General features: G+C 41.5%; 1 protein-coding gene across 50 annotated transcripts in view; it reads right to left on the bottom strand.

Annotated features, from left to right (window-relative positions):
* The window catches only part of ANK2 (ankyrin 2), a 696,383-nt gene that overhangs the window by 11,862 nt on the left and 659,649 nt on the right, over positions 1-24,872 (bottom strand). For 40 of the 50 annotated variants that reach the window (XM_043438144.1, XM_043438160.1, XM_043438135.1 and 37 more), the window contains 6 exons: positions 23,992-24,024; positions 22,057-22,078; positions 11,199-11,273; positions 8,589-8,720; positions 5,372-5,515; positions 1,651-1,933 (listed from right to left, as the gene is read on the bottom strand). In XM_043438144.1, coding sequence (XP_043294079.1) covers positions 1,651-1,933; positions 5,372-5,515; positions 8,589-8,720; positions 11,199-11,273; positions 22,057-22,078; positions 23,992-24,024 — 689 coding nt within the window. The remainder of the gene's footprint in view (positions 1-1,650; positions 1,934-5,371; positions 5,516-8,588; positions 8,721-11,198; positions 11,274-22,056; positions 22,079-23,991; positions 24,025-24,872) is intronic. The other 10 variants (XM_043438139.1, XM_043438155.1, XM_043438147.1 and 7 more) reach the window with 1 other exon arrangement.

Here is a 24,872-nt window from a genome sequence, read left to right as displayed (position 1 = left end):
TGGCCAAGAAATGAAATGTGAACAAAAATTGTATGTAAAATATAGTTATAGCACATTGATGTATCATTGACTGGGAAAGATGCATTTTAAAAGAATAAAAATTATCCTCAAATGTATTACCATTTCCTAATCTCTACAAAGTAGGGTAATAAATAATATGAGATATTAATAAATAAATAAATAATTTCATCTTTCTTTGACAACTCAAGGTAATATTGATGATCTGAGGAGGTTTATGTAAGAAAGTTCTGTGGACAATAAGGCTTCTGAAGCAAAACCAAAATTTGGCAAAAATTTTAGAAAGCAATATATAAACCCCATGGTAAATATAGTTACCATAATCATAAATAGAGGGAGATTCTTGTTATATCTCTGGAAAATCGTTATTACTTGATAAGATCTTTTGGTATTGAAACTTTTTCTGTTGATATAGTTTAAGTAATGCAAACTTTATAATTGCAATTCCTTTTTTTTTAAATTATTTATTTGGTTACACCAGGTCTTAGTTGAGGCACGTGGGATCTAGTTTCCCGTCCAAGGATTGAACCCAGGTCCTCTGCACTGGGAGCATGGAATCTTAGCCACTAGACTACAAGGGAAGTTCCTATCATCTCAATTTCTAAAAGAAAAAAAATGTTCCCCTACTTTATTATAATTTTCTGTCACTCTATAGATGTTAAATGCCCTGAGTGCTTTTCTGATAGTCCCTCTTTGCTTCCCATCTTTTTCTTCTTCCTTCTCTCTTTTCCTGACCTCTCCTTTATGCTCTCCCCTACAATCTGCAGGCGGGTGGGTAAGAAGGCGGTGCTCTGTGGAAGGCAAGGTCATCTCAGTGCCCATTTTACCCCCTTCTCCAGTTGCAATGATTTCAGCATAAAGCTCACCCAAGGACAAGGAACCCCCTGACACACTGTTCTCGCATTTCAGGGCAGGGACATGCTTGCCTTTCTTATGATCTGGCTGGTTTTCTAGACAAGTGTCATTTAAGAAACTTTCTTTTGCTTTTGCTTCCAGGAAGCCCAGAGCTTGAGTTCTAAGCTCGCTGAGCCCTGCAGCTTCCTTGAGCCAGCAGCTCTCCAGATGACTTCTCTCCATTCCCATTCCAACCTCTAATGGCCTTTCAGTCTGTGTGAGTGATCTGTGTGGCATTTCTGTGTTTACTGCCAGCCATCTCATAGCTATGTTGAAATACACACGGTGGCTTCCCCTGCACTGGCCCTGTTCACACTGCACCAGTCAGAACACAACCAGCGAACACAGAGAAGTGAGGCACAGCAAATACACAAGTAATAGCCGCATGGTCTACAGTTTCAACAATGCCTTCAGACACACCCTTGACCTTTGACCCCGTAAGGTGAACAAAGTGGATATTATTATCATAATCTGTAGATGTGGAAACAGAAACTCAAAGGGCTTAGGCATTCGCCCAAGGTCACCGAATTGGAAATTGGTTCAAGCAAACTTGTGCCATGCAATGCTGTCACATGATGTCTGTTAAATATTTTGCTTCTTTTCCTCTAGTTCTGGCATTTGTTATTTGTGGGGTCATTTGAGAACTATCTGAAAACGCTTTACACTTGGATATGCCTGGCACCCTCGTCATGTGGGCTGTCTGGAGTGACCCAGCACAGGCTTTCTTTTGCAACTCACAAGTATTCTTGCTGTTCAAGAGATGACTCCTCAGGCAGGTCTTGCATTTTCCCTGAGAAATCCTGTTGAACTTGCTCCTTTTGAGTCTGGGGAAGGAGCTCTGTTGTGGAGCCATCGCCCTCAGTTTTGGGGATGCCATCCTGAAAAGTGGAGTAACCAACAGAAATGTCTTCCTCTGAGACGATGGGAGGGTGGTCAGAGGCCTCATCCTCTTTAGAAGCAGCATGCTCCTCTTTCTGTTTGTGCTGGGCAGTGCGTAGCTCCTCTTGCAGCACTGAGAACCCTAGAATGGAGAATGATTCAAATTAAATGTTTAATTGAAGCGAAACTATATTAAGTAGGTATTTATTAAGTAACTACTACATGCCACGTCTGTGATAGGTTCATGGTTACAAAGTTGATAGAGGCACTGTGTCTGCTTTCCACCTAATGCTGACCATCTAGGGAAGCATAGGCAAGTAAGAAACATTAAAATGCACAATGACTGGGTCACCAGTGCTAGTTGATGAATGCCAAGCACCCAACAGGGTTAAAGAATCAGGAAAGGAAATGCGGAGGGCGAGACATCTTTAGGAGACTTAAAGATAAGCAGGAATCCCCTGCAACAGTCAAGGCATAAATCTACGTTGTAAGAAGAGGGTTAATAAGAATGGTAATAAAAATACTACTATTACTACTACTAATAGCTAACACTCTCTGAATATTTATACTATACATCAGGTCCCATTATGGGCTTCCCAGGTGGTGCTAGTGGTAAAGAACCTGTGTGCCAAGGCAGGAGACATAAGAGACATGGGTTTGAATCCTGGATCAGGAGAAGGGCATGGATGGCATCCCACTCCAGTGTTCTTGCTTGGCGAATCCCATGGACAGAGGAGCCTGATGGGCTACAGTCCATAGGGTTGCAAAGAACTGAACATGACTGAAGCGACTTAGCTCAGCATGGGCACTATTATAGGTGCTTTGCAAGTATTCACATCTATTATACAACGCTCTGAGGTTAGCACTCTTTTTATGAAAGGTCTCTTAGTGGAATTTCATTATATCAAAGGGCAATAAGGAGTCACTGAAAAATTTTTTGGCGGAGATGAGACTGACATTCATCTATCTCTCTATTCACTCAACAGATATAATATGTTGAGTTTTATATCTAATAGGTGTTGTTTAGATGCTGGATACACAGTAGTAAACAGGACAGGAAAAGTTTCTGGCCTCACTGAACTTGCATTTCTGCAGATATATATTTATAATAACTTTTAGGGGGCAAGTTAGCCAGGGGAAAAGTACAGAGTAAAACTGGGCCAGCATTTCAGATAACCTCATCAGAGAAGGCTTCTTTTAGGAGCTGATACTTGAGCAGAGGCCTGAATAAAGTGAGAGAAAAAGGTACCTGATGATCTGAGGGAAGAACACCTCAGAATGGAGGGGACAAAAAGCCCCAGAGCCTAGAAGCCTGAGAAGACAGAGGCGCCCAGGGAGCAGCCCAGAAGTCAGGTGTCTCGGACTTGGAAAGAGGGGGAGAGATGGGGAACAGGACAAGCTATGAGGCGCCTGCTGACAATAATACATGCCATTGTGTGAATTAACAGAATGTAAACTGCACAAAGACACTGAGGGAGACTACCCTGTGAAATGGGAAAAAAGGAACAAGAAGAGAGGGTATCATTTTAAGAAGAAGAAGAAGAAGAAGGGATTAATTTTCTGTGTCAAATGTTACAAGTGGGTAAAGGAAGATGAAGACTGAGTTGCTCAGTGCATTTGGTGATGAGGAACAATTGGTGAATTTTGCAAGATTGGTTTCTGTTGAGTGGTGATGACCACACCTGGCCTGAATGGATTCTAGAGACAGTTCTACAGAGAACAGGAGGAGAAAAAGTAGAGATGGGAAAGTGAGACTCTTCTTTGGAAGAGACTTCCCATGAAATGACTGGAGAAACAGAACAGTCATACAGGGGGACATGTTGGGTGAAAGAAGATATTTGCTTTGCTTTGTTTTTTAAAGCTGGGATCTAGGAAGTACATTGTAATGCTGTAGAGCATGGTCTAGTACTAGGAAGACAGAGTGGGTCACTGCAGGAGTGAAGTCCATAGCTGGTAAAGAGGATGAAATCCAGTACGAAAGATGAGACGATGGTTTTAGCAAAGCAAGGGCATTTCATACAGCAGGGAAGGTAGACTATAAGCACTGAGGTGCACTTAAATCAGGAGATTTTGTGGTGAACGGATATGGTCATTTGCTTATAGTTATTCTTTTTTTTTTCTAAGGAATGTGAGTTATGATCAGGTTGGAAAAAATGAAGAGAAATATTGGAGGCTTGAAAGAAGAAGGGACAGTGCAAAAATAGTGATGAGATAGATAGAAGGAGAATGAGTCAGCGAGAATGGAAATGAATGAGGGTAAATTAGAGACATTTTCATATCAAAAACAAGGTAGGAACAATGGCTGGAGCTGCAGTGGGTTTGAAGGATGACTGTGTAGAAGCAAAAGAGGACGCAAGTATAATACCTCGAGTTAGGGCTTGGAAGTAGTGCAGTCACTGATGACTCAGTTTGGGTTGCAGGCATAGAAGCGGGTTACTAAGGTAGAGTGAAAGACACAAGCATGAGAAATGCCACCAAGGAGCTGAAGAAAGGGCACTGGATGGATCACCCATGCGGATGGTTGCTACTTGTGTGCATGTGTGCACGCTGAGTCGCTTCAGTCATGTCCAACTGTGTGACCTCGTGAACTGTAGTCCACCAGATTCTCTGGTCATGGGATTCTCCAGGCAAGAATACTAGAGTGGGTTGCCACGCCCTTCTCCAGGGGATCTTCCTGACCTGGGAATCAAACTCACATCTGCCTTTGTCCTCTGCATTGGAGGCAGATTCTGTACCCACTGAGCCACCTGGGAACGTTGGGTCCCCTTCAAGTTCATATGCTGAAACCCTAATCCCAGTGTGATGATATTTGGACATGGTATCCCTGCTGCTGCTGCTGCTAAGTCACTTCAGTCATGTCCGACCCTGTGCGACCCCATAGACGGCAGCCCACCAGGCTCCCCTGTCCCTGGGATTCTCCAGGCAAGAACACTGGAGTGGGTTGCCATTTCCTTCTCCAATGCATGAAAGTGAAAAGTGAAAGTGAAGTCACTCAGTCATGTCCGACTTGTAGTGACCCGATGGACTGCAGCCTACCAGGCTCCTCCGTCCGTGGGATTTTCCAGGCAAGAGCACTGGAGTGGGGTGCCATTGCCTTCTCCAATGGTATCCCTAGGAGGGAATTAGGTCATGAGGGGAGAGCCCTCATGAACATGATTAGTGCCCTTATAAGAAGAGGCTAGAGAGCCAGCTGTCCTTGGTGTAAGGAAAGAGCAAGAAGACAGCCGTGAACCACCCTGAAGAGGGCCCTCACCAGACCCTGAATATGCTATCACCCAGATCTTGAACTTCCAGTTTTCAGAACCAAGAGAAATAAATTTCTGTTGTTTAAGCTACCATGGTCTTCTGTTGGAGCTCATGGTTTTCGGTTGGAGCAGCTCACGATGACTGAGACAGTGATGAAACAACAAAGTATAAGCAGTTTTGGGTACCTAAAATGGGCAAGGAAGTCTCAGGGTAGTGAGGAGAAGAATGTATGACCAAAGACCATAGGTAACCCTCCAAAAAAGGAAGATGGTGGGTCTCATTGCCTGAATTAACCATATACAACAGACACACATACACACATAAGCTGTCTAACCTTCACTATGATCCAGTGCAATGGTCTGCTCAATCTCTGCATAGCTATGACTGATGCGCTCCTGGAGAGATTCTGTGCTGGTCTCCATGAGATGAACGATATCCATTCGGTTGATCTTGGTGAGACATTCAATGAGACTGGTATCTGGGATATTAAAGAAAAAACATTGATTACATCAGAGGGCTAGTCTTTTAAACTCTTTCCTTTAGTTGTCTTAGTGAATTTCTTTTGTTGATACATTTTAAGTATAGGAAATATTTACTAAAATTTTGATATCTGTACCAAAAACAGCCAAAGCCCAACTAAGGATCTTTGTGAAAGTAAGCAAACAAACAAGAGAAACACACAAAGTGGGTGACACAGCGTGGTGAGAAGCCCTAAAAGCTGAGTTACCAGACAACATGCAGGAGGTCCTGTCAATGTGAACCTTAGATAAAAAACAATTTTTTAAGTAAAAGTATATCCCAAATATTGCATGGGATATACTCATACTTGAGATATCTGGTCTTTCCCATTCTATTGTTTTCCCCTATTTCTTTGCACTGATCACTGAGGAAGGCTTTCTTATCTCTTCTTGCTATTCTCTGGAACTCTGCATTCAAATGGGTATATCTTTTGTTTTCTCCTTTGCTTTTCGCTTCCCGTCTTTTCACAGCTATTTGAAAGGCCTCCTCAGACAACCATTTTGCCTTTTTGCATTTCTTTTTCTTGGGGATAGTCTTGATTCCTGTCTCCTATACAATGTCACGAACCTCCATCCACAGTTCATCAGGCACTCTGTCTATCAGATCTAGTCCCTTAAATCTATTTCTCATTTCCACTGTATAGTCATAAGGGATTTGATTTAGGTCATACCTGAATGGTCTAGTGGTTTTCCCCACTTTCTTCAAGTTCAAGAAAATTAGAGATCTCTTCAATCTCTTCAAGAAAACTAGAGATACCAAGGGAACATTTCACACAAAGATGGGCTCAATAAAGGACAGAAATGGTAAGGACCTAACAGAAGCAGAAGATATTAAGAAGAGGTGGCAAGAATACACAGAAGAACTGTACAAAAAAGATCTTCACGACCCAGATAATCATGATGGTGTGATCACTCACCTGGAGCCAGACATCCTGGAATGTGAATTCAAGTGGGCCTTAGGAAGCATCACTAGGAACAAAGCTAGTGGAGGTGATGGAATTCCAGTTGAGCTATTTCAAATCCTAAAAGATGATGCTGTGAAAGTGCTGCACTCAATACGCCAGCAAATATGGAAAACTCAGCAGTGGCCACAGGACTAGAAAAGGTCAGTTTTCATTCCAATCCCAAAGAAAGACAATGCCAAAGAATGTTCAAACTACCGCACAATTGCACTCATCTCACACAGTAGTAAAGTAATGCTTAAAATTCTCCAAGCCATTCTTCAGCATTATGTGAAATGTGAACTTCCAGGTGTTCAAGATGGTTTTAGAAAAGGCAGAGGAACCAGAGATCAAATTGCCAACATCCGCTGGATCATCAAAAAAGCAAGAGAGTTCCAGAAAAACATCTATTTCCGCTTTATTGACTATGCCAAGCCTTTGATTGTGTGGATCGCAATAAACTGGAAAATTCTGAAAGAGATGGGAATACCAGACCATCTGACCTGCCTCTTGAGAAACCTGTATGCAGGTCAGGAAGCAACAGTTAGCACTGGACATGGAACAACAGACTGGTTCCAAGTAGGAAAAGGAGTACATCAAGGCTGTACATTGTCACCCTGCTATTAACTTATATGCAGAGTACATCATGAAAAAATTGCCTGGAGGAAGCACAATGGCATCAAGATTGCTGGAGAAATATCAATAATCTCAGATATTCAGATAACACCACCCTTATGGCAGAAAGTGAAGAGAGGAACTAAAGAGCCTGTGATGAGAGTGGAAAGTAGGAGATGACAAAGTTGGCTTAAAGCTCAACATTCAGAAAACGAAGATTCATGGCATCCGGTCCCATCACTTCATGGCAGATAGATGGGGAAACAGTGGAAACAGTGGCTGACTTTATTTTTCTGGGCTCAAAATCACTGCAGATGGTGATGCAGCCATGAAATTAAAAGACGCTTACTCCTTGGAAGGAAAGCTATGACCAACCTAGACAGCATAAAAAAAGCAGAGACATTACTTTGCCAACAAGGTCCGTCTATCAAGGCTATAGGTGGTCATGTATGGATGTGAGAGTTGGACTGTGAAGAAAGCTGAGCACCAAAGAATTGATGCTTTTGAACTGTGGTGTTGGAGAAGACTTGAGAGTCCCTTGGACTGCAAGGAGATCCAACCAGTCCATCCTAAAGGAGATCAGTCCTGGGTGTTCATTGGAAGGACTGATGCTGAAGCTGAAACTCCAGTACTTTGGCCACCTCATGTGAAGAGTTGACTCATTTGAAAAGACCCTGATGCTGGGAGGGATTGGGGCAGGAGAAGAAGGGGACGGCAGAGGATGAGATGGTTGGATGGCATCACCAACTCGATGAACATGAGTTTGGGAGGACTCTGGGAGTTTGTGATGGACAGGGAGGCCTGGCGTGCTGCAGTTCATGGGGTCGCAAAGAGCTGGACACGACTGAGTGACTGAACTGAACTGATACTCATACTAGAAAAAGCATTTGTTGACTACCTGAAATTTAAATTTAACTGGGTGCTCTCTATTTTTATTTTTATTTTCTGGCAATCCTGTCTAGAAAAATGGTAGAAGAAGGAAAAATAAATGTGGGCTGGAAGTCTCTAGGTAGGTCTTCAAAGAGATATTAAAGGAAGTAGCAAATTTAGACCAGCTGAAGGATAAGAAGCAGTTATGGTTACTTCCCATTTTATTTGATGTGGTCAGAATATCCACTTGACATTTTCCCCCCATTTTAGTTATTTAGGAGTAAAGGAAGTAGGAACTGAATGTAATGTAGCATCAATAAGACAGACTAATAAAGCAAGTGTTTGCTGTTAATATTTAGAAAATTTAAGGATCTTAATAACATTCCTGTTAGCAACCAGTGCTAGAATCACTTTACACCACTTAATGCTGTTCACAGAAACACAGTACAAGAAGTTTTATGCAAGATGGTTATTTGAGAAATGTTACAGCTTCTTCTCATTTGCTTATAGTAGCACTTCAGATTGATGGCACCTGGCATAAAAGGTATTGAGTAAGACTTGGTTCTGCCTTCATCCTATTGCCTTTTATTTATAGCTCCCCACCTACCTGTAGCATGTTTCCCATCCCTTTCTAGCCAGTACTTCAATAGTGCATGACTCTGATCCTGGAGGGAGTTAGGGTTCTCAATTCGAATTTGATGAATTTGCTCTTCAGTGAAGTCCAGTTCTCTTGCTAATTCTAGAAGAGAAAATACTTCTTTGTAAACACATTAACTTCAAAGTTTGAGTCTCAACACCTTGTCTTGTGATTTTGCAAATGATGTATTCTTTGTACTGCTGTAACAGAGTTCGTTTATGTTTTCCTACTTATTAGAAAAGACTCTCATATGCCTTTCTTCCTCTAGCACTAATCCTGGATATTTTCCTTACAATTGGGTTTAGAATTGATCACTGTCCTAGTGGAAAAAGTAAGTTTGAAACAATGATTATAAAATATGTAAATTCAGGCCCATTTAATTCCAAAATTGAGAAGACCATTAATACTGGCTTATACTCTTAACCAAGATAATGGAAAATAAATAAGTGAAAACAGTAGAAGGGACCATGTCTCACTTTTAATCATAATTAGGTAATTTTCAAATACTATAAATCCTGTTTCTGAGTACTTGGATAAATATTGGTTGCAGCTATATTATGGTGGCTGGATAAACTCTTTTTTATAACACTATGTCATATGAATAAAAGGTCTCGGAAGCATTAAGTGACCTAGGGAAGAAGCCACAAAGTTCTTATTGAAAGTCTATACCATTAACATTCTACATGGATGCTAATGTATTGAGGCGGGGGTGTGTGTGTGTAAATAAGGTGTCCTCTTTAGAGGGTAATTTGCTAACATCTCTCAAAATTAAAAATACACACACCCTTTACCCAGCAATTCCCCTTTCAGGGGTATGCCCCACAGTGTGCGCGTGCTCGGTTGTGTCTGACTCTGTGCAGCCCCATGGACTGTAGCCCGCCAGGCTTCTCTGTCCATGGAATTCTCCAGGCAAGAATATTGGAGTGGGTTGCCACTTCTTTCCCAGAGGATCTTCCCGGCCCGGGGGTCAAACCCACACTTCTTGCATCTCCTGCATTAGCAAATGGACTCTTTACCTCTGAGCCACCAGAGAAGCCCGCCCATGCCCTACAGACACAGCCACAGAACTACCAGTGCTCAGAGACATTTACTGCCACCAACAAGAAACAACCTAGGTATCCATCAACAAAGGCCACTGATAAAATGGCCTCCTATACAGTGGGATTAAACATTTATTTAAAAGAATTACATAGATATTTCTATGCTGATGGATTATTAATGAGAAATACTGCTAATTACACAGCTTATTTTTTAAATAATAGGCATAGACGTGAGCACTGCAGATTTTGTCTGAATACACGAGAAAGTGTTAGCAGTTACCCTTGAGGAATGGAGCTCGAAGGTAAGATGTAGGTAAGTGTGAGGGACTTATTTACTTTGCATTTTATACCATTCCATATGATTTTAAGGTTTGAATTTTCACCAGCTATAATAGATATTGCATTTAACATACATATACATACATACTTAAAAGGCAAAATAAATAATTTGGAATGCTACCTATTTAATAAGTCAACTAGGGATATTTTGAGATCCTCCCTTCCTCTAAATTCCTCAATTAAATAAATATGATCAGTATTATTAAATTACTTTAAACTATTTCAGTCATTTTTTCTACATTATCAATTATCTTTGTTAAGAGTATTATGACTTCATACCAAATCTTTAAGAAACTAAAGGAGCTTAATATTAACTTTATAATGTTTTAATTACATAGTCTGCCAGTCTCCTCTACCCATGGAATTCTCCAGGCCAGAATACTGGAGTGGGTAGCCATTTCCTTCTCCAGGATATCTTCCCAACCTAGGGATCAAATCCAGGTCTCCCACATTGCAGGTGGATTCTTTACTATCTGAACCACCAGGGAAGCCCTTAAAACTGTTTCAGTTAAGTAGTCACAAATGACATAAAAGTCAGACCAAAAAAAAAAACCAGGAAAAAGAAAAAAATTCTGACAATATTGTTTTAGTATGTTACATCATAAGAAAGATGAAAGGGTATACCTTTTAAATCCTGATTTGTAAATAAACCACATTGACTTCAGAATTCACTTTGCATCAAAAAATTATTTAACATATAATTTCTAAACAGAAACATTCCTATTTCTCAGAAAATTAGTGAACATCTCATTCATATGTATTTTAACTTCCATTTGAAGTTAAGTTTAGTACTATTCACAATGAAAATATCTGATACAAGGTATCTAAAACAAGAAACCCTGGTTGAATTTCAAATTAAACTCTATGACAACTGCGTCTAACAATGGTTTTGAAACACAGTAATCTCTCCAAAATTTAGATATCCAAAGGAGGGTGGTGGGAGTTGTTTTGTTCTCAGTCTAATGTTCTATTATTCAAAATCCCAGAGACAATAAGAGGCTGGCCCTGGTTCACACAGTGAGTTGATGCAGACCCTGGATTTTTGAGTTCACAGTTTATCACTGTTTACACTATTCTGTGTGGTCTTCCTCAAGGGGGAAAAAAAAAGACCTTTCTCATTGTTAACGACACTTGGCTGATGCAAACTATGTCACTCAAACCAAGCAGGTTTTGTTGAAGAAATGGGTCATATGCATTTTACCTGTCCAGCTGAAGCCAAGGTGATCTGCAATATATGCCAGCCTTTCCTCAATCCGTTCCTGCTCATCCTGTTGATCTACAGAAGGTCAAAAACAGAATGGCCAAAAGTTGTCCATGACAGGAGAGGAACCACAATACTGATCATCCAAAGAAAGATAGTCAATTGTCCAAATATTTGATTACATCACAAGTTAACTATTACATTTTAAATCATATTAAATTGTGTGTTTGCCTGATTTCTGGAATGGAATGGGGGAATACATTTAATAAAAATCATGAAAACCATCTGCTTCCATATCTCTTTAATCAAGACTAGTCATTGGACATATTGCATAAGTTACTGATTTCTAGTAATCTTACGACTTTCCTCTTAAATTGTCTGAGAGGATACTGCCCACCCTAAGATACTCATCTTGCTCATCAAACAGCAGAAAAATCATAAATGGAACGGAGAAGTGGAGTAATTGGTTAGGACCTCCTATTATTGCCTGTGGTAGTATGAGATGAATTCCGAGTCACATAGCAAAAAATCACATCCAAGATTCAAAAGAGACCTAGATCACGGGTTGATCGGACCATCCCGGTTTTTTCCTGTATGGCCAGAAACAATGTTTTTCTTGGTCCTGGTGACCTTGGAAGAAGGAAGAATAAAATGTACATAATTGTATGTGTATATTGTATTAGTACGTATATATGTCTTTTGGGCAAAGTTTCTGTCTGCTTACTACTAAGTAAACTCAGGTAATACTCCCACAGACAACAATTTTGCCTTTTATTTTTAACTTCCATTAATTGATGGGCAGCATTTTAGGTCATGGTATCATGCCATTTTTTATAATCCAAATTTAAGAATAATAGTCTTTATTGTAGAGATATTGGAAGACAAGAGGCTTCTTCTCAAAGCCATCTATGGTTTCCTTTTTTCATAATTCAAAGGGTCATCATCCCCTCACAGTCAACTTAAATCATGCAAAGTTTGAGTTTTCGTTGTCTGCTGCATTTAATCAGAGTCCATTCTCTATTCATCTGTCGCATAAATGAAAAGCATGCTTTTACCTTATGATTGCTTAAAGTATTTACCATTGGTATCTGAAATCCAACCTTTCTAAATCAAAAACAAATCCACAACAATTAATATTTCATGATATGTGAAATCTTCTTGTGCAAACGGCTTTCTAATGATCATAAAATTGCGAAGTACTAATTATTTCAAAGTACACAAAGGTAAGAAGAGAAAGCGATGAATCCTCATAATAACAAAACCAAACCAAATAAATCCATGTGCTTAATTTGAGGCTAAGCCTGGAAAGTCAGAACAACAAAACTCAAAACTTGCATGGCCTCACGTGCAGCAGCTAGAGAAAAGGCAAGATCCTGGTTGCCTGCCGATCATGTTTATGTTTTCCATAAGCATTCTCGTTACTCAATCTTGAGATTGTTTCCACGGACAAGAGTATACAGAGAAAGCACAAAACACAAAGAGTTTACACAAACATAGTAACCACTACAGAAAGCTTAAAGGAAATGAGACACAAATCACCAAATAAAACAGACAAAAAAAACTATATCACATTTATGACATGCGTAGCACAGGGAATCTCAGCAGCTGGCAAATACCTTCAGCATTGTCATGGCCATTTTCATCAGGGATGCGTTCAATCAGAGTCTCAATGGACTCATCCCAAATGGGCCTTGTGTCAAAGATGTCCTCGGGAATTGAGTTCTCGGTCTCAACAGGTGGCAGATTTTCAATTACTGAAACTTCCAGGGCACTACTACTTTCATCATCTGAAACTAAATCTTGCTCCCTTTCTGACTGTGTAAGTCTATCCACTAACTTGGAAGCTTCATCACTAATCTCCTCAAAGAATTCTATGGAGTTCCTGTAAAGATCAAAGAAATGCTCCTTATTGTCTTTTGTGGGGCTTGTGGGCCCCCTGCAGGAAGATGTGGTGCTTTTGCTCTTTACTGGCAATCGGGATGCAAATATCTTTGGTCTTGTGGCCCCTTCCTCTGATTCTAACTCAAGCTCCTCTTCCTCACCTGTGCTTTCTATATCTGTCTCAATATAACTTCTCATTTTTACTGGACATTTGGTCTTCACGTCCAAACTGGCATCGGATTCAGATTTGCTTCTATCATCTGGTGTGCTGCTTGTCAAGTCCTGTCCCTGGGGACCATCTGTCTTCTTCAGAGGTGAGTCTAGATGTGAAGGTTGCTGCTCCACTCTTTGGGCAGGTGCTTTCACGGGGATTTTAGACTTTGGTTTTGCTTCATCTTCTTTACCTTCCTCATCCAGGCTGGGTGGTTTTGCTTCATCTTCTTTACCTTCCTCATCCAGGCTGGGTAGCGAATCTTCAGAAAGGGAACTCTCATATTCCGCCGATGGAGGTATTGAGGTTGAAGTGGGGATAGTCCTTACAGGGGTTTTGGATTTGCTCTCAGTAGAAGGCACATTCTCCATGGGTGCAGTAGGGATTTCAATGACTGATTTCTGTTCCTCTGGGGAGGAATCGGGAGAATCATCACCCCGATCTGAATATACAGACCTAGTGACTGTGGGAAAATCTAACTGAACTTGTACAACTTGTTCAGGGAAGTCAGGGCAAGTTGGCTGCTTCACACTGGACAGAGGAACAGAATCACCCATGTGCCTAGTGGGTAGGTCCTCAAGCCCTGTAGAAGGAGCCTCTTTCATGGATGTTTCTATGGAGGCTGAAATGTCTATTTGGGAGCTAAGTGGGGTATCTGAAGTGTGTATTTCTTCTACCTCCTCACTCAGGTCATCTGGGAGTAACTCTGCTTCATCATCCACTGTTTCTTTTGATTCTGAGAGTGTTAATGACTCAGCTGATGTCTCCACCTGTGGGGGCTCAGAACCTGTACCCTCTTCTTTCATGTCTTGTGAGAGAGTCTCTTCCCTGGATTCTTGCCCAATTTGGAAAAAGTGAAAGCTTTCATCAGCATAGGACCTTTTGGTCATATCAATGGCACCACTTCGGGTCATCTCAAACAATTTTCCTTCCTGAAAGAGAAATGGATTTTGCTCACTGGTTGGGGTCCCCTCTTCAGTTGGGGTCCTAGCAGGAGTGGTGTCAGGGGTGGTACCCTGCGATTGTCTGTCTACCATCAAACCAAATATCTTCTGTTCTTCCTCTTTCACCCGAGCCTCAAAGGCTTCGTCATCCTCACGAATTTCACTCCAGGAATCAGAATCCACATCAGTTTTTGTGATGATGACTTTGCTTATTTGTTCACCAACAACTGTTGATGTTTTTGGTGCAGTTGGCTCCATAGATGAGGAGGCTCCATCTGACTGTGTTTCCTGCAAGGTACTCTCTTGTTTGGATCCTACTTCCAAGACCTGGTCCTCAAAATTAGATTCTTTACTTGAAACAGTTTCATCAGAGGAGCTTGTCTCTACTATGGCTTCAACAGAGGATGTGATGGTAACAGAACACTCTTCAGAAGAATGAAAACTTGTGTGTCTTGTATCTGTTTGGGTTTTGCTTTCTTCACCAGAGAAAAAAGATTGAGAAGGAACATTTTCATAAGGGCTTATGATTTGAGGATCATAGATTTCATCAGTCTCTGTTAGGTCTGACACTGGAACATCCAAGGATGATCTATCAGTTTGAGTAGTAATGAGTGAATCTTGAGTGGAACAGTCCTCTGGTAAGCTCTCAAAAGCTTGGTCAGTTTTTGTGACCTCCATTTCTGTAGCAGAAGCTGTAGAGACCATGTCTTCATCTAATCCTTTTGCTTCAGATGCTGGACAGAGAGGTAAAGAGGAGAAAGATGAAGAGCTTTCACTGGGGGGATCGGCTTGTGGAGATTCGACTCCAGGAACATCAAGCTCCTCTTCTAGGTCTTTCACACCAGTGTCTTGGAGAGCTAGTGATTCCTTATGGATAACTAGCTGCTCACTGACATCATCACTAGGGGAACTTCGGGGACCCGAAGAGACAGGAGCGGCTGAGTTGCTAGAACTCCCAATCTCACACCCAAGGCTATCACAAAGTTTTGGCTGATAAGTATCTCCATTCAGATCATCATAAGATATCTCTGGCCCATCAGTGGCAGGAGCATGACTGTCTTCAGGTAAGCAAGATTTATCATCTTTTTCTTCTTCTGATTTATCTGAATCTTCCTGAGCATCTTCATTCATCTTAAAAGTGTATTGTTTGGAAACGATAGGCTGGAATTGTATTTCTTCAGGACTGGAATTTGAGTCTATGCTGGATGGAAGTGGGGAAGGAGGCTGCACGCGAATAACTGGCTCTGCCAAGAGGCCCGAGTCAGCACCTTTCTTCAGCTGTGTCAACTCAGGTTCACTTTCTGAGGAGGAAGAAGTCTTCCTGCCCTCTGTTGTCACTACCACAGGAGCATCACTTTCATCCTCCACACTTTCTGTGTGTTTTGGTTCATCCGTGTCTGCTGAACAGTCGACATCTGCATCAGAGGATGAAGATTCCTCCTGCTTGGGTTCCCTTTTGTAGTCCCTTTTCTGCTTTGCCTCTTGCTCAAGTTCATCAAACGTTTTGACTTTGGTCACCATTTTAAACATTTCCTCTTCCGGCGTGAACCTCTTTTTCTCCCCATTTTCTGAGTCGTCCTCCTCCGCACATTCAGGAATCACAGCCGGTTTTGGGGTGCCTGTGTCTGTGGTTTTGGGCGTGACCTCATAGCTAACTTCTTCGGAGCTGGGGGTGTCTGGGGAAAGGGGGCTCTTGCCCGAGCTCTCCATGAGTGACGTCTGCTCGAGGCTGTCATCCTCGGCACTGCCGTCGGGGTCTCGGAGCAGCCGGGACCGCACAGAGGCCACTTCCGTGAAGAGCTCGGTCTTGGCAGCAGCTGAAGGAAGAGGAAAGTGACTTGGGAGGATTCCAGCCTTCATCTTTGGTTCAACAGGGCTGCTTTCAAGAGAGTCACGGCAAGGGGATTCCTTCAGAGGACTCGGTTCCAGAGAATCGGGAGTTTTGTGTGAGGAGTTATCTTCCAGCACAGGGCTGGCCTCCAGGGAGTCTTTGTGGCTCACAGCGAAGGATTCATCAGCCCCGGGGCTGAAAACCTCACTCTCGCGGCTAGGGAGTGCAAGTTCTAACCCTTGGGGACTTCTAATGGCTGCCTGGGGCTTTGATTCAGTCCCTGAGCCTGCCTTTACAGCAGCCTCGGACAACTGCGAGGCCTCTGCCTCCTCTGAGGGCTTGGCGGCTGTGGATTCCTGAGCTTTGGTATCAGTTTGCGTCTCATGGGCTGGACTAATGTGTGCAAGTGGACCTTCGTCACAGGTCACTCCCTCAGTCAGCCCTTCAGGTGTTTCTTTTGCTAATGATACACTTTGACCGCCAAGGCTGTCACCTTCTTGTGGGGGGCACATGTCTTTGGAAGGGTCTGGGGTGGCCTCTGTCAGCTGACACTCAGCAGAGGACTCTGCGGCCTCGGTGACTGCAGCACCTTGCCCTTCAGAACCGTCGGCAACATCTTTGGTTGAGGGATGTCCTTTTTCGGAATGACTTTCTGGTGGTGGTTCTAACTCGGTAGCTTCACGTGTTTCCCCAATCTGCTCCTCACTTTTCTTTGGCGAGAAGGCAAGGCTCTCTGGGCTTGTCTCGGGGGTCTCGGCTAGGCCCTCATGCTTATAGCTTTCCTCTGAACTAATCTGAGGGGTCCCTTCCATCAGGCTGCCACACGGAGAATCGGCCACCCCTTCGGGCTTCAGGCTCTCAGAACTGCCAGGTAAGGCGCCACTCTGCAAAGACAGGGCTGGGAGGAACTCATCTTTCATGTAATCTAGTGGAAATGTTGTGTTGAAAGGACTAGTGAGCACTTGGTCTAAGTGAAGCTGTGCTTTCTCAGGCTCCTCACTCATACGGAACTGCTGGTATTTATCATTGTCTTCCAGTTCTTGCTTAATGACATCAGAAAAGTCAGTGGAGGTTTTCCGGTCTGGGCTGATCTGGAGATCCATGTCTCCCTGGTCGTCAGCCAGCTTTTCTTTGGGGACTTCGCTATCTTTATGGCTTTCTTCTTCAGGCACTGGCTGAACAGGTTCGGGTGTTCTGTGGTTGAGAGATTTCTCCTTTTCTCCAGCCCCATCTTCTCTCTTAAACCCTGTGGAGGAAGCACGGACTGCTCTTCTGGGCTCTGAGAGTCCTGTGACCAGGAACCTCTGGCCTCGTTTGATTGTCTGACTCTCCATTTTCTGCGTTTCTCTTGGGGTTACTATCGGTCCCTTTTCCTTTTCTAGCCGACCTCTGCCTTTTTCTTGTGGCTGTTTTTGTTTTGCAGATTTGTGCTCAAAGAGTCCGGTCTTATGTTTCGATGGGTCCTGACCTGACTGGAAAGCTTTCATCAGCTCCCGAACAGACATGGTCTCCTCGATTCTTTCTGTTTTTGAGGTGGGGGAGACAGGTGGTTGTTTGTCTGTTTTCCCAGAAGGTGACACTGGCAGGTGCTTCTCAGTCTTCCCGGAGCTTGAGACGGGAGAATGCTTTTCCATCCTTCCCGCGGGTGACACCGGCAAGCGTTTCTCTGTTCTGCCAGGAGATACTGGCGGATGTTTCTCGATTCTCCCAGAGGGAGATCCAGGGGGGCGTTTGTCTGTCTTACCTGATGGCGAAACAGGTGGGTGTCTTTCTGTTTTTGCAGAAGAGGACACCGGGGGGTGTCTTTCGGTTTTGGTCGAGGGTGACACGGGTGAGGGTTTGTCGGTTTTACTTGAGGATGACACGGGTGAGTGCCTTTCCGTCTTCGCGGAGGGTGACACCGGTGAGTGTCTTTCCGTCTTCGCGGAGGGTGACACGGGTGAGTGCTTCTCGTTCTTACCCGACGGTGATAGCGGAGGGTGCCTTTCTGTTTTGGCAGAGGAGGAAAGAGAAGGGTGTCTCTCTGTTCTAGAGGCGGCGGATGCTGGCGCGTGCCTCTCTGACTTCAGAGAGGGGGATGCAGCCAAATGTGTCCTTTGGGTTATCTTTTTTGGCACATCCTCTTTGCCTTTGACTCTGACAGGCAGCTTGCTTCGACCTTTCTGCTCATCTTCCACTCGTTTCTGAAGGGCCTTCACCTTGTCCTTTATGGAACCAATGGGCGTTTCCTCGATCAAAGGTGACGTAGCTTTGACGGCGGGAAGAGGCTCGGGGGCTGAGCCTGTGTCTTCATCTAATGACTCTTCTGAACTACCTTTTTTAACTTCTGTTTTTTCTGCACTAGCTGGTGAACCATCCTCTTTCTGCTTCTGTTTCTCCTTTAATTTCCTTCTCACCGGCTTCTTTATCCCCAGGCTTGGTTTGGGCTGTTTCTGGGCACTCTGTGTCTCCTCTGAGGGTGCATCTTTGCCTTCGCTTTCTGAGCGCCTGCGGGGACCCTGAGCCTCACGCTTCTCCCCCACCAGACCTCGCTCCCTCTGGGGCTGCCCTTCGTGAGGAGGCACGTAGGAATTTAGATCCTCAGTAAGGTAGTTCACTAGCCCCGTTGAGTCTTTCTCTACTTCTGCTTTGGTCTCTCTCTCTAGTCTAACCTCTACACATGGGTGTTCGGTGATCTCTGAAGATGCTTTCCGCTTAGCCTCCTCTATCTCCTCCTCACTGACAATGACCCACTCCTCTTCCACTAACTCTCTCTCTGGCTGAGACCTCGGCACACTGCCTTCATCTCCTGTGCAGGTTCCGCTTCTCAGGATTTCGTTCACCTTCTCTAAGTCCTCTTTAACTCTTTCAACAATTTCAAAAGGCTCCCCTGGCTCTTCCTCGGCAGCCTTCACCAGCTCCTTCACTTTGATGGAACCTGCCCTATCAGATCCATCTGTGGTCAAGATGGCGGTCATTTTGATCAAATCTTGTTTCATCTCAGAAACTTCAGAGAGCAAGTCCGGACTTGCCAGGACAGGAACTTCATTAACGAGGTGACTTTTCAGGACAGATGTTTCTGTAGATTCTGTCTCATCATCTTTGATGTGAATGGAAAAACATCGAAAGTAAAATGGAAATCAAAAAAGATATTGGCAAATGTAATCAGGACTGAAACGACACAGTGTCTTTTCCTGTCGTGGCGGGAGGGACAACAAAATGGGCTGGGAATGGTGGATCCACAAGGTCTCAGGATACAAAAGCAAAGCAAGGCTAACGGAAAAAAAAACTGAAAAGGAAAAATGAGCAGGAAATAACTTGCTTAATTTTCTCACTTGTAGCACATCCACACATATAACAAAGCTTTAACAAATAATCAAGACACACACAATCACAAAACAAAGAACGAACGCAGTGAAATTACACAGATATCTCAAGATTGTTCAGATGTTACAGATCAATGTCGAAAAAAAATGAATATGGGAAAAAAAGGAAAAAAGCATTAGAAATCGCAGATAGTTGATTTCCTCTAGGAGAAAGCCAGTAGTAGCAAACTCAGAATACTTCCTAATGCTGTATATACATTATTTAATCATAGAAAAATCTGGAACGCAGCATGTTTAGTTCTGCCAATATACAATGACTATATAAAATATATCTGAATCAGCTGCAAACCGGCATTTCATCTAAGGGAAATTCACACCTAACAATGAAACAAACAGTCTTGTGCTGAGAGGCATGGTCCTTTCCTTGGAGCAACCTCCTTGCTTAGACACGTAATGGACAGACCAAGGAGGGAAAGAAAGGAAAGGAGAGAAAAACAACAAAAACGATTGTGATCAAACTTATATGTGAGTCCAGAGTTAAAATGTGATGCATGGCAACCCAAATCAGAGACAGTCACACGGGACACACGCACAGTTTATGTAAGCCAAGTTATTTCCATGCAAAGCAAAGGTGGACTAAAACTGGTGGGAGAGGCAGCCTTGCTGAAATGCACGGGCAGGAGGATGGTGAGAAATTAGAACAAATGTGGAAAACGTTACTATGGTGAAGCATATTTATTTGCCTAAAAGTCCATACACAAGATGCTCAATGCAGTATGTCTGAGGCATGGGTAGTAGGTACCTGCATCCATTAAAGCAAGGAGGAAAACTCAAACTCTTTTAGGATTTACTCATGAAAAGACCTTAGTTCAAAAAGTCCTTTCAACAGAGCCCTTCTTTGGAGGTTATTTCATACCTGGATGAAGATTATTTTAGGATTGTTTTTACACTAAAAGAAAGCAAAACATGGGACTTCCCTGGCAGTTCAGTGGTTAAGAGCTTCCACTACAGGGGATAAACATTTGATCCCTGGTCGGGGAACTAAGATCCCACATGCTGCACAGTGTAGCCCCCTCAAAGGGAAGCCAAATGTAAGCCTATATTTGAAAATTTTTAAACAGTCACAATACCTTGTGATTCATTCAGGAGGATTAATGGCACTATATCAATAGAGTAACCTTTTTTTTTTTAATGATTGAGCCAGATGGATGAATTTTTAATTCCTATAAGCTTGTATCTAAGGAATAAAGGGTCATTTAAATAAACATATTAGTACCAAAGAAAAAAGTGGAATAATAAATCTCTTTATAAAAAGGAATTAATGAAAGCAATAATAATGTAAAATTTTTTATAAACATAGTGCCTTCTCTTGAGAGAATCAATATTTGTTGAGATATACTCTGTGAAATGTGTATATAAGGATATATTTAACTTATATTAATACAGATTTGTTCAGATATAAAACAATGAAAACATCCAGAATTTTAAATATGCTAGTCCTAAACAATGATTTATAGTGGGGAGTAATAGTGGTTAATAATGGCAACTAGCTTGTATCTTACATCATGATCTTAACCCTCATATTTAAGAGGGTAAGGAGACTCTTAACTAATTATTTAAAAAACTTACACAGTAAATTACACTGTGCTAGGTAGGACTTCAAGAAAGCAGGGGAAAGTCCAAAGATTACTGCATTGGGCCTAAAGACCATATTAAACATACTTCTAAGTTTTCTCCTTTAGTGAATAGCACTGTGAAATACAGTGAATCAAAATAAATCTTAAGATGAATAAACATTAAAAATCAGATTTTTTTTCTAAAGCATTTGGGGCATAAGAGTAAGAAAGAATCCTGAAAAACTCAACTTCTTCCACACAAGAACGTAGTCATCAGAAACAAGCCAACAAACTGAAAATCTAACTGAATGTTACAAACCTAAAATGAGCTCTAACATAGCTCTTTCAATGTCTATAAAAACCAGTTCTTTCTGTACTATATTATGTTTAGGCTTTGCATCATTATTTAAAATTAGCCCTATTATGACTTATGACATACTGTTATGATTAGTAATTTCATCCAGGAGGTTTTCATTTTTGCTTTTCCTGGTTCTTACTTTTTCAGAACACTTTTACAAAAGTCTGTTAGACCTCAGCCCTAGAGAAGTCAGTTACACTTCACCACAGTAAGAGGTGCAAGGGGTGGGGGGGTGAGGGGCGCGTTAGCTTTAGCTGAGAACTATTAAGACAGTATCACTTTTGCAGGTGTGGCCTATATAAGTCATGAGCTCTCTACCGATGTCAGGGTTGCTTGATATAAAAAGTGATACTGTCACATCAGAGCTTAAAAAAATGAGATGACAATGTTATGCTAACAAATGGACAAAAACGTTAGGGTGAGTTTCTAAACAAGCATAACAGCAAAAAGCAGGGTTAACAGGGATCCAAAAGAAAGTGAATGCTTAGATGAATAATCATTGCATTTTACTGATAATTTGCTCACAAATTAGATATATTCATAATTTAACTGGCCAAGCTGCTTTTCCAAAAATATATTAATGATTAATAAGGATAATATAAAAATATAATTATTATAGTGGTTAGTAATGGCAACTAGCTTGCATCTTAATTCATGCTTTTCTTTATTGTAGCCAGCTTTCAAACAAACTCAGTTTTATTTGAAATCTTACTTTTTTCTGATGTCATATCGATCTGAAAGAAAAGATATATAAATTGAATGGTTACAAATAGTGTTGTGTCCCACACCCCCGATTTACACAATAAACTCTATCATAATTATAAACATGGGAGACACCATAAGTTATAGGAAGGTCAGAGTAATTTGCTACAGTTTTTCCCAAGAGTGTCTTTGATTCTTATCCTAACTTTGGAAAAAATAAATCTGCTCTCTAGACACTATGGGTACAAAGTCCTTTCCAACATGTTTCTTTGGGAAGATATGACTTAGAGGTGTTTGATGTTAAAAATATGCATTAGGGAAAAGGGCCAGGAAAAAAAAAGTGAAGTAGGAATAAAACAGTAAGTGTCAATTTAGTTGAGAAAAAGCAAAGAACATGCCAGGGTGATATGTTCTATAGAAACAGTTTCATTATTGGTTACAAGACAGAATTCCAAATCCCCAAAATAACACAAACTAGATGTATTGCACTGAATAGTTCCTGAAAATATTCAACAGGAAAATCGTAAGCCTAATAGAAAAACTCATTTGGATATAATAGCAAAGCTGGTTTCATAATTTTGTTGCTCTTTCAACAAGGTATGTAGGTACCATTTTGACCAGCCTGGGGATCGAGTCATCAACTACAGAAGGGAAACTGAATATGTGAGACAAAGAGTGACTGTAACTTGAAGGTAAGAATGGCTTCAGTCTTGTAAGTTTATTGTGCATCTGGCCATACACGGTAGGACAATGAGTCTATAATCACCCCTCTCATCCTGCTCCACAGCTGGTATGAATAAAGAAGGGAATTGAAGGGTAGTCTCTGAACTGATAAAGGCCTTAAATTTTAAGCTAGTGAGCACAAGGGTATTTATTACGTTTTTCTTCATAGCTTTGTATTTCAAATCCATCAGAATAACATTAAAAAAGAAAACTGATATATTTGAAAACATTTATGTGAAACAAATAACAATTCCATTTGTCTGTCTTAGAGATATGAAGCAATATGTTAATTAAGTATAAGAACTTTTTCAATAATTTTTTTCATTTCTATAATGCTTAGGCAGTTTCAGATCTTTATTAGGAAAACAAACACATACCTTCTTTGACTATCAAAGCAGGTATAATTCAAATGGCTATTTATTCAAGGTAACCTCTCTAAGACTCATTTTTTTCATCTGTCATATAGCACCTATGGTATGACAATATACATCTTTTAGCATGATTGTGAGATCACTATTGATGGGGTATGTGGAATACTTAATAAAATGTTTACCTTAAAGGAAGTGCTAATTATTAGTAGAGTTCTGCATTACAATATTAGTATAGTAAAAGGGATGAACTATATGCTCCTTTTGATTTCAGTGGTTCTCAAACTTTTTGTTCTTGAGACTCCCTTTATACTCCTAAAAAAGTACTGGTGAGTCTGAAGAATTTTTGCTTATGTTTAACATATATAAATATCTATCTGCATTACAAATGAAAGCTGAGAAAATACAAGAACCCAAGTGTAAACAGGCACACATTCCATAGTGTCAGGGTGATAATGTCATCATATGCAGCGCAGCCTCTGGAACACTTCTGTGCAGCTTGTGAGGATATGGGGGCTAAAAGGGAAATGATGACTCAGTACTAAGGAAATAGTTTTCTCTTCCCAGCATCTCCTGACCAACCTTTTGAGAACCACTGAGATTGTGGTTTAGTTTTCAGTAGTTGGTAGAGAAATCTGTATTACTGCACAGATAGGTAATAATTTATAGAGAAGTTTTACTGTCCTATGAAATCAGTCCATAACATGAGAAAACAGGCTCAAGGAGGTTAAGTAAAATCGTGACCCTTCAATTACTAAAAACAACTGTATAACCCTTCTCTGTTAATCATGTGCTCTTATCAGTGGTTATAGCAATGACACAGCCATTAACAAGCGACAATGCCATATAATTACCTCTTCCTCCTGTTCTTGATCTGACTCTGATTCCTGGCCACCCCAAGATGCCATGCAAGATGGAGAAAGAGAGCAGGAAGAGTAAGAGAGTATTTAGAAGAAAAGACAAGACTAAATACCCTGACAACAAACATCAACAGGCAAGCATACAGTTAGCATTTGCATATGTTTTCTTACTAACAGTTTACAGAAGACAAGCACAAAAATTAAAGAAGATTGATTTAAATGCAAACATCTGTAGATTCAAGAGACAAAAGAAAGAACCAAAATTATAAATATACTAATCCATTAGGCAAAAGAACTAATATTATAAATGTACTCATTTCAGATGTAGGTTACCAGCAGCCACAAAGTGTGACATTTCATGGATTTGATGGCATATGTCTACAGAAATGGTGATGATAATATCTCAGCATAATATCTTGATGCTTTTGAACTGTGTTGTTGGAGAAGACTCTTGAGAGTCCTTGGACAGCAAGGAGATCCAACCAGTCCATCCTAAAGGAAATCAGTCCTGAATATTCATTGGAAGGACTGATGCTGAAGCTGAAACTCCAATACTTTGGCCACCTGATGCGAAGAACGGACTCATTGGAAAAGACCCTGATGCTGGGAAAGATTGAAGGCAGGAGGAGAAGGGGATGACAGAGGATGAGATGGTTGGATGGCATCACCAACCCAATGGACATGAGTTTGAGTAAGCTCTGGGAGTTGGTGATGGACAGGGAAGCCTGGTGTGCTGCAGTCCATGGGGTCGCAAAGAGTTGGACATGACTGAGAGACTGAACTGGCTGAACTGAATATCTCAGCCATTACAGATATTGGTTAAACATGGTAAAAGCCACAAAGGAACATGCAGTGAAGATATTTTCAATACACAG

The sequence above is a fragment of the Cervus canadensis genome, chromosome 19 (assembly GCF_019320065.1).
Source record: "Cervus canadensis isolate Bull #8, Minnesota chromosome 19, ASM1932006v1, whole genome shotgun sequence".
NCBI lineage: Eukaryota > Metazoa > Chordata > Mammalia > Artiodactyla > Cervidae > Cervus > Cervus canadensis.
The sequence above is the reverse complement of the archived record's forward strand: the minus strand, read 5'-3'. Positions and strand labels throughout refer to the sequence as shown.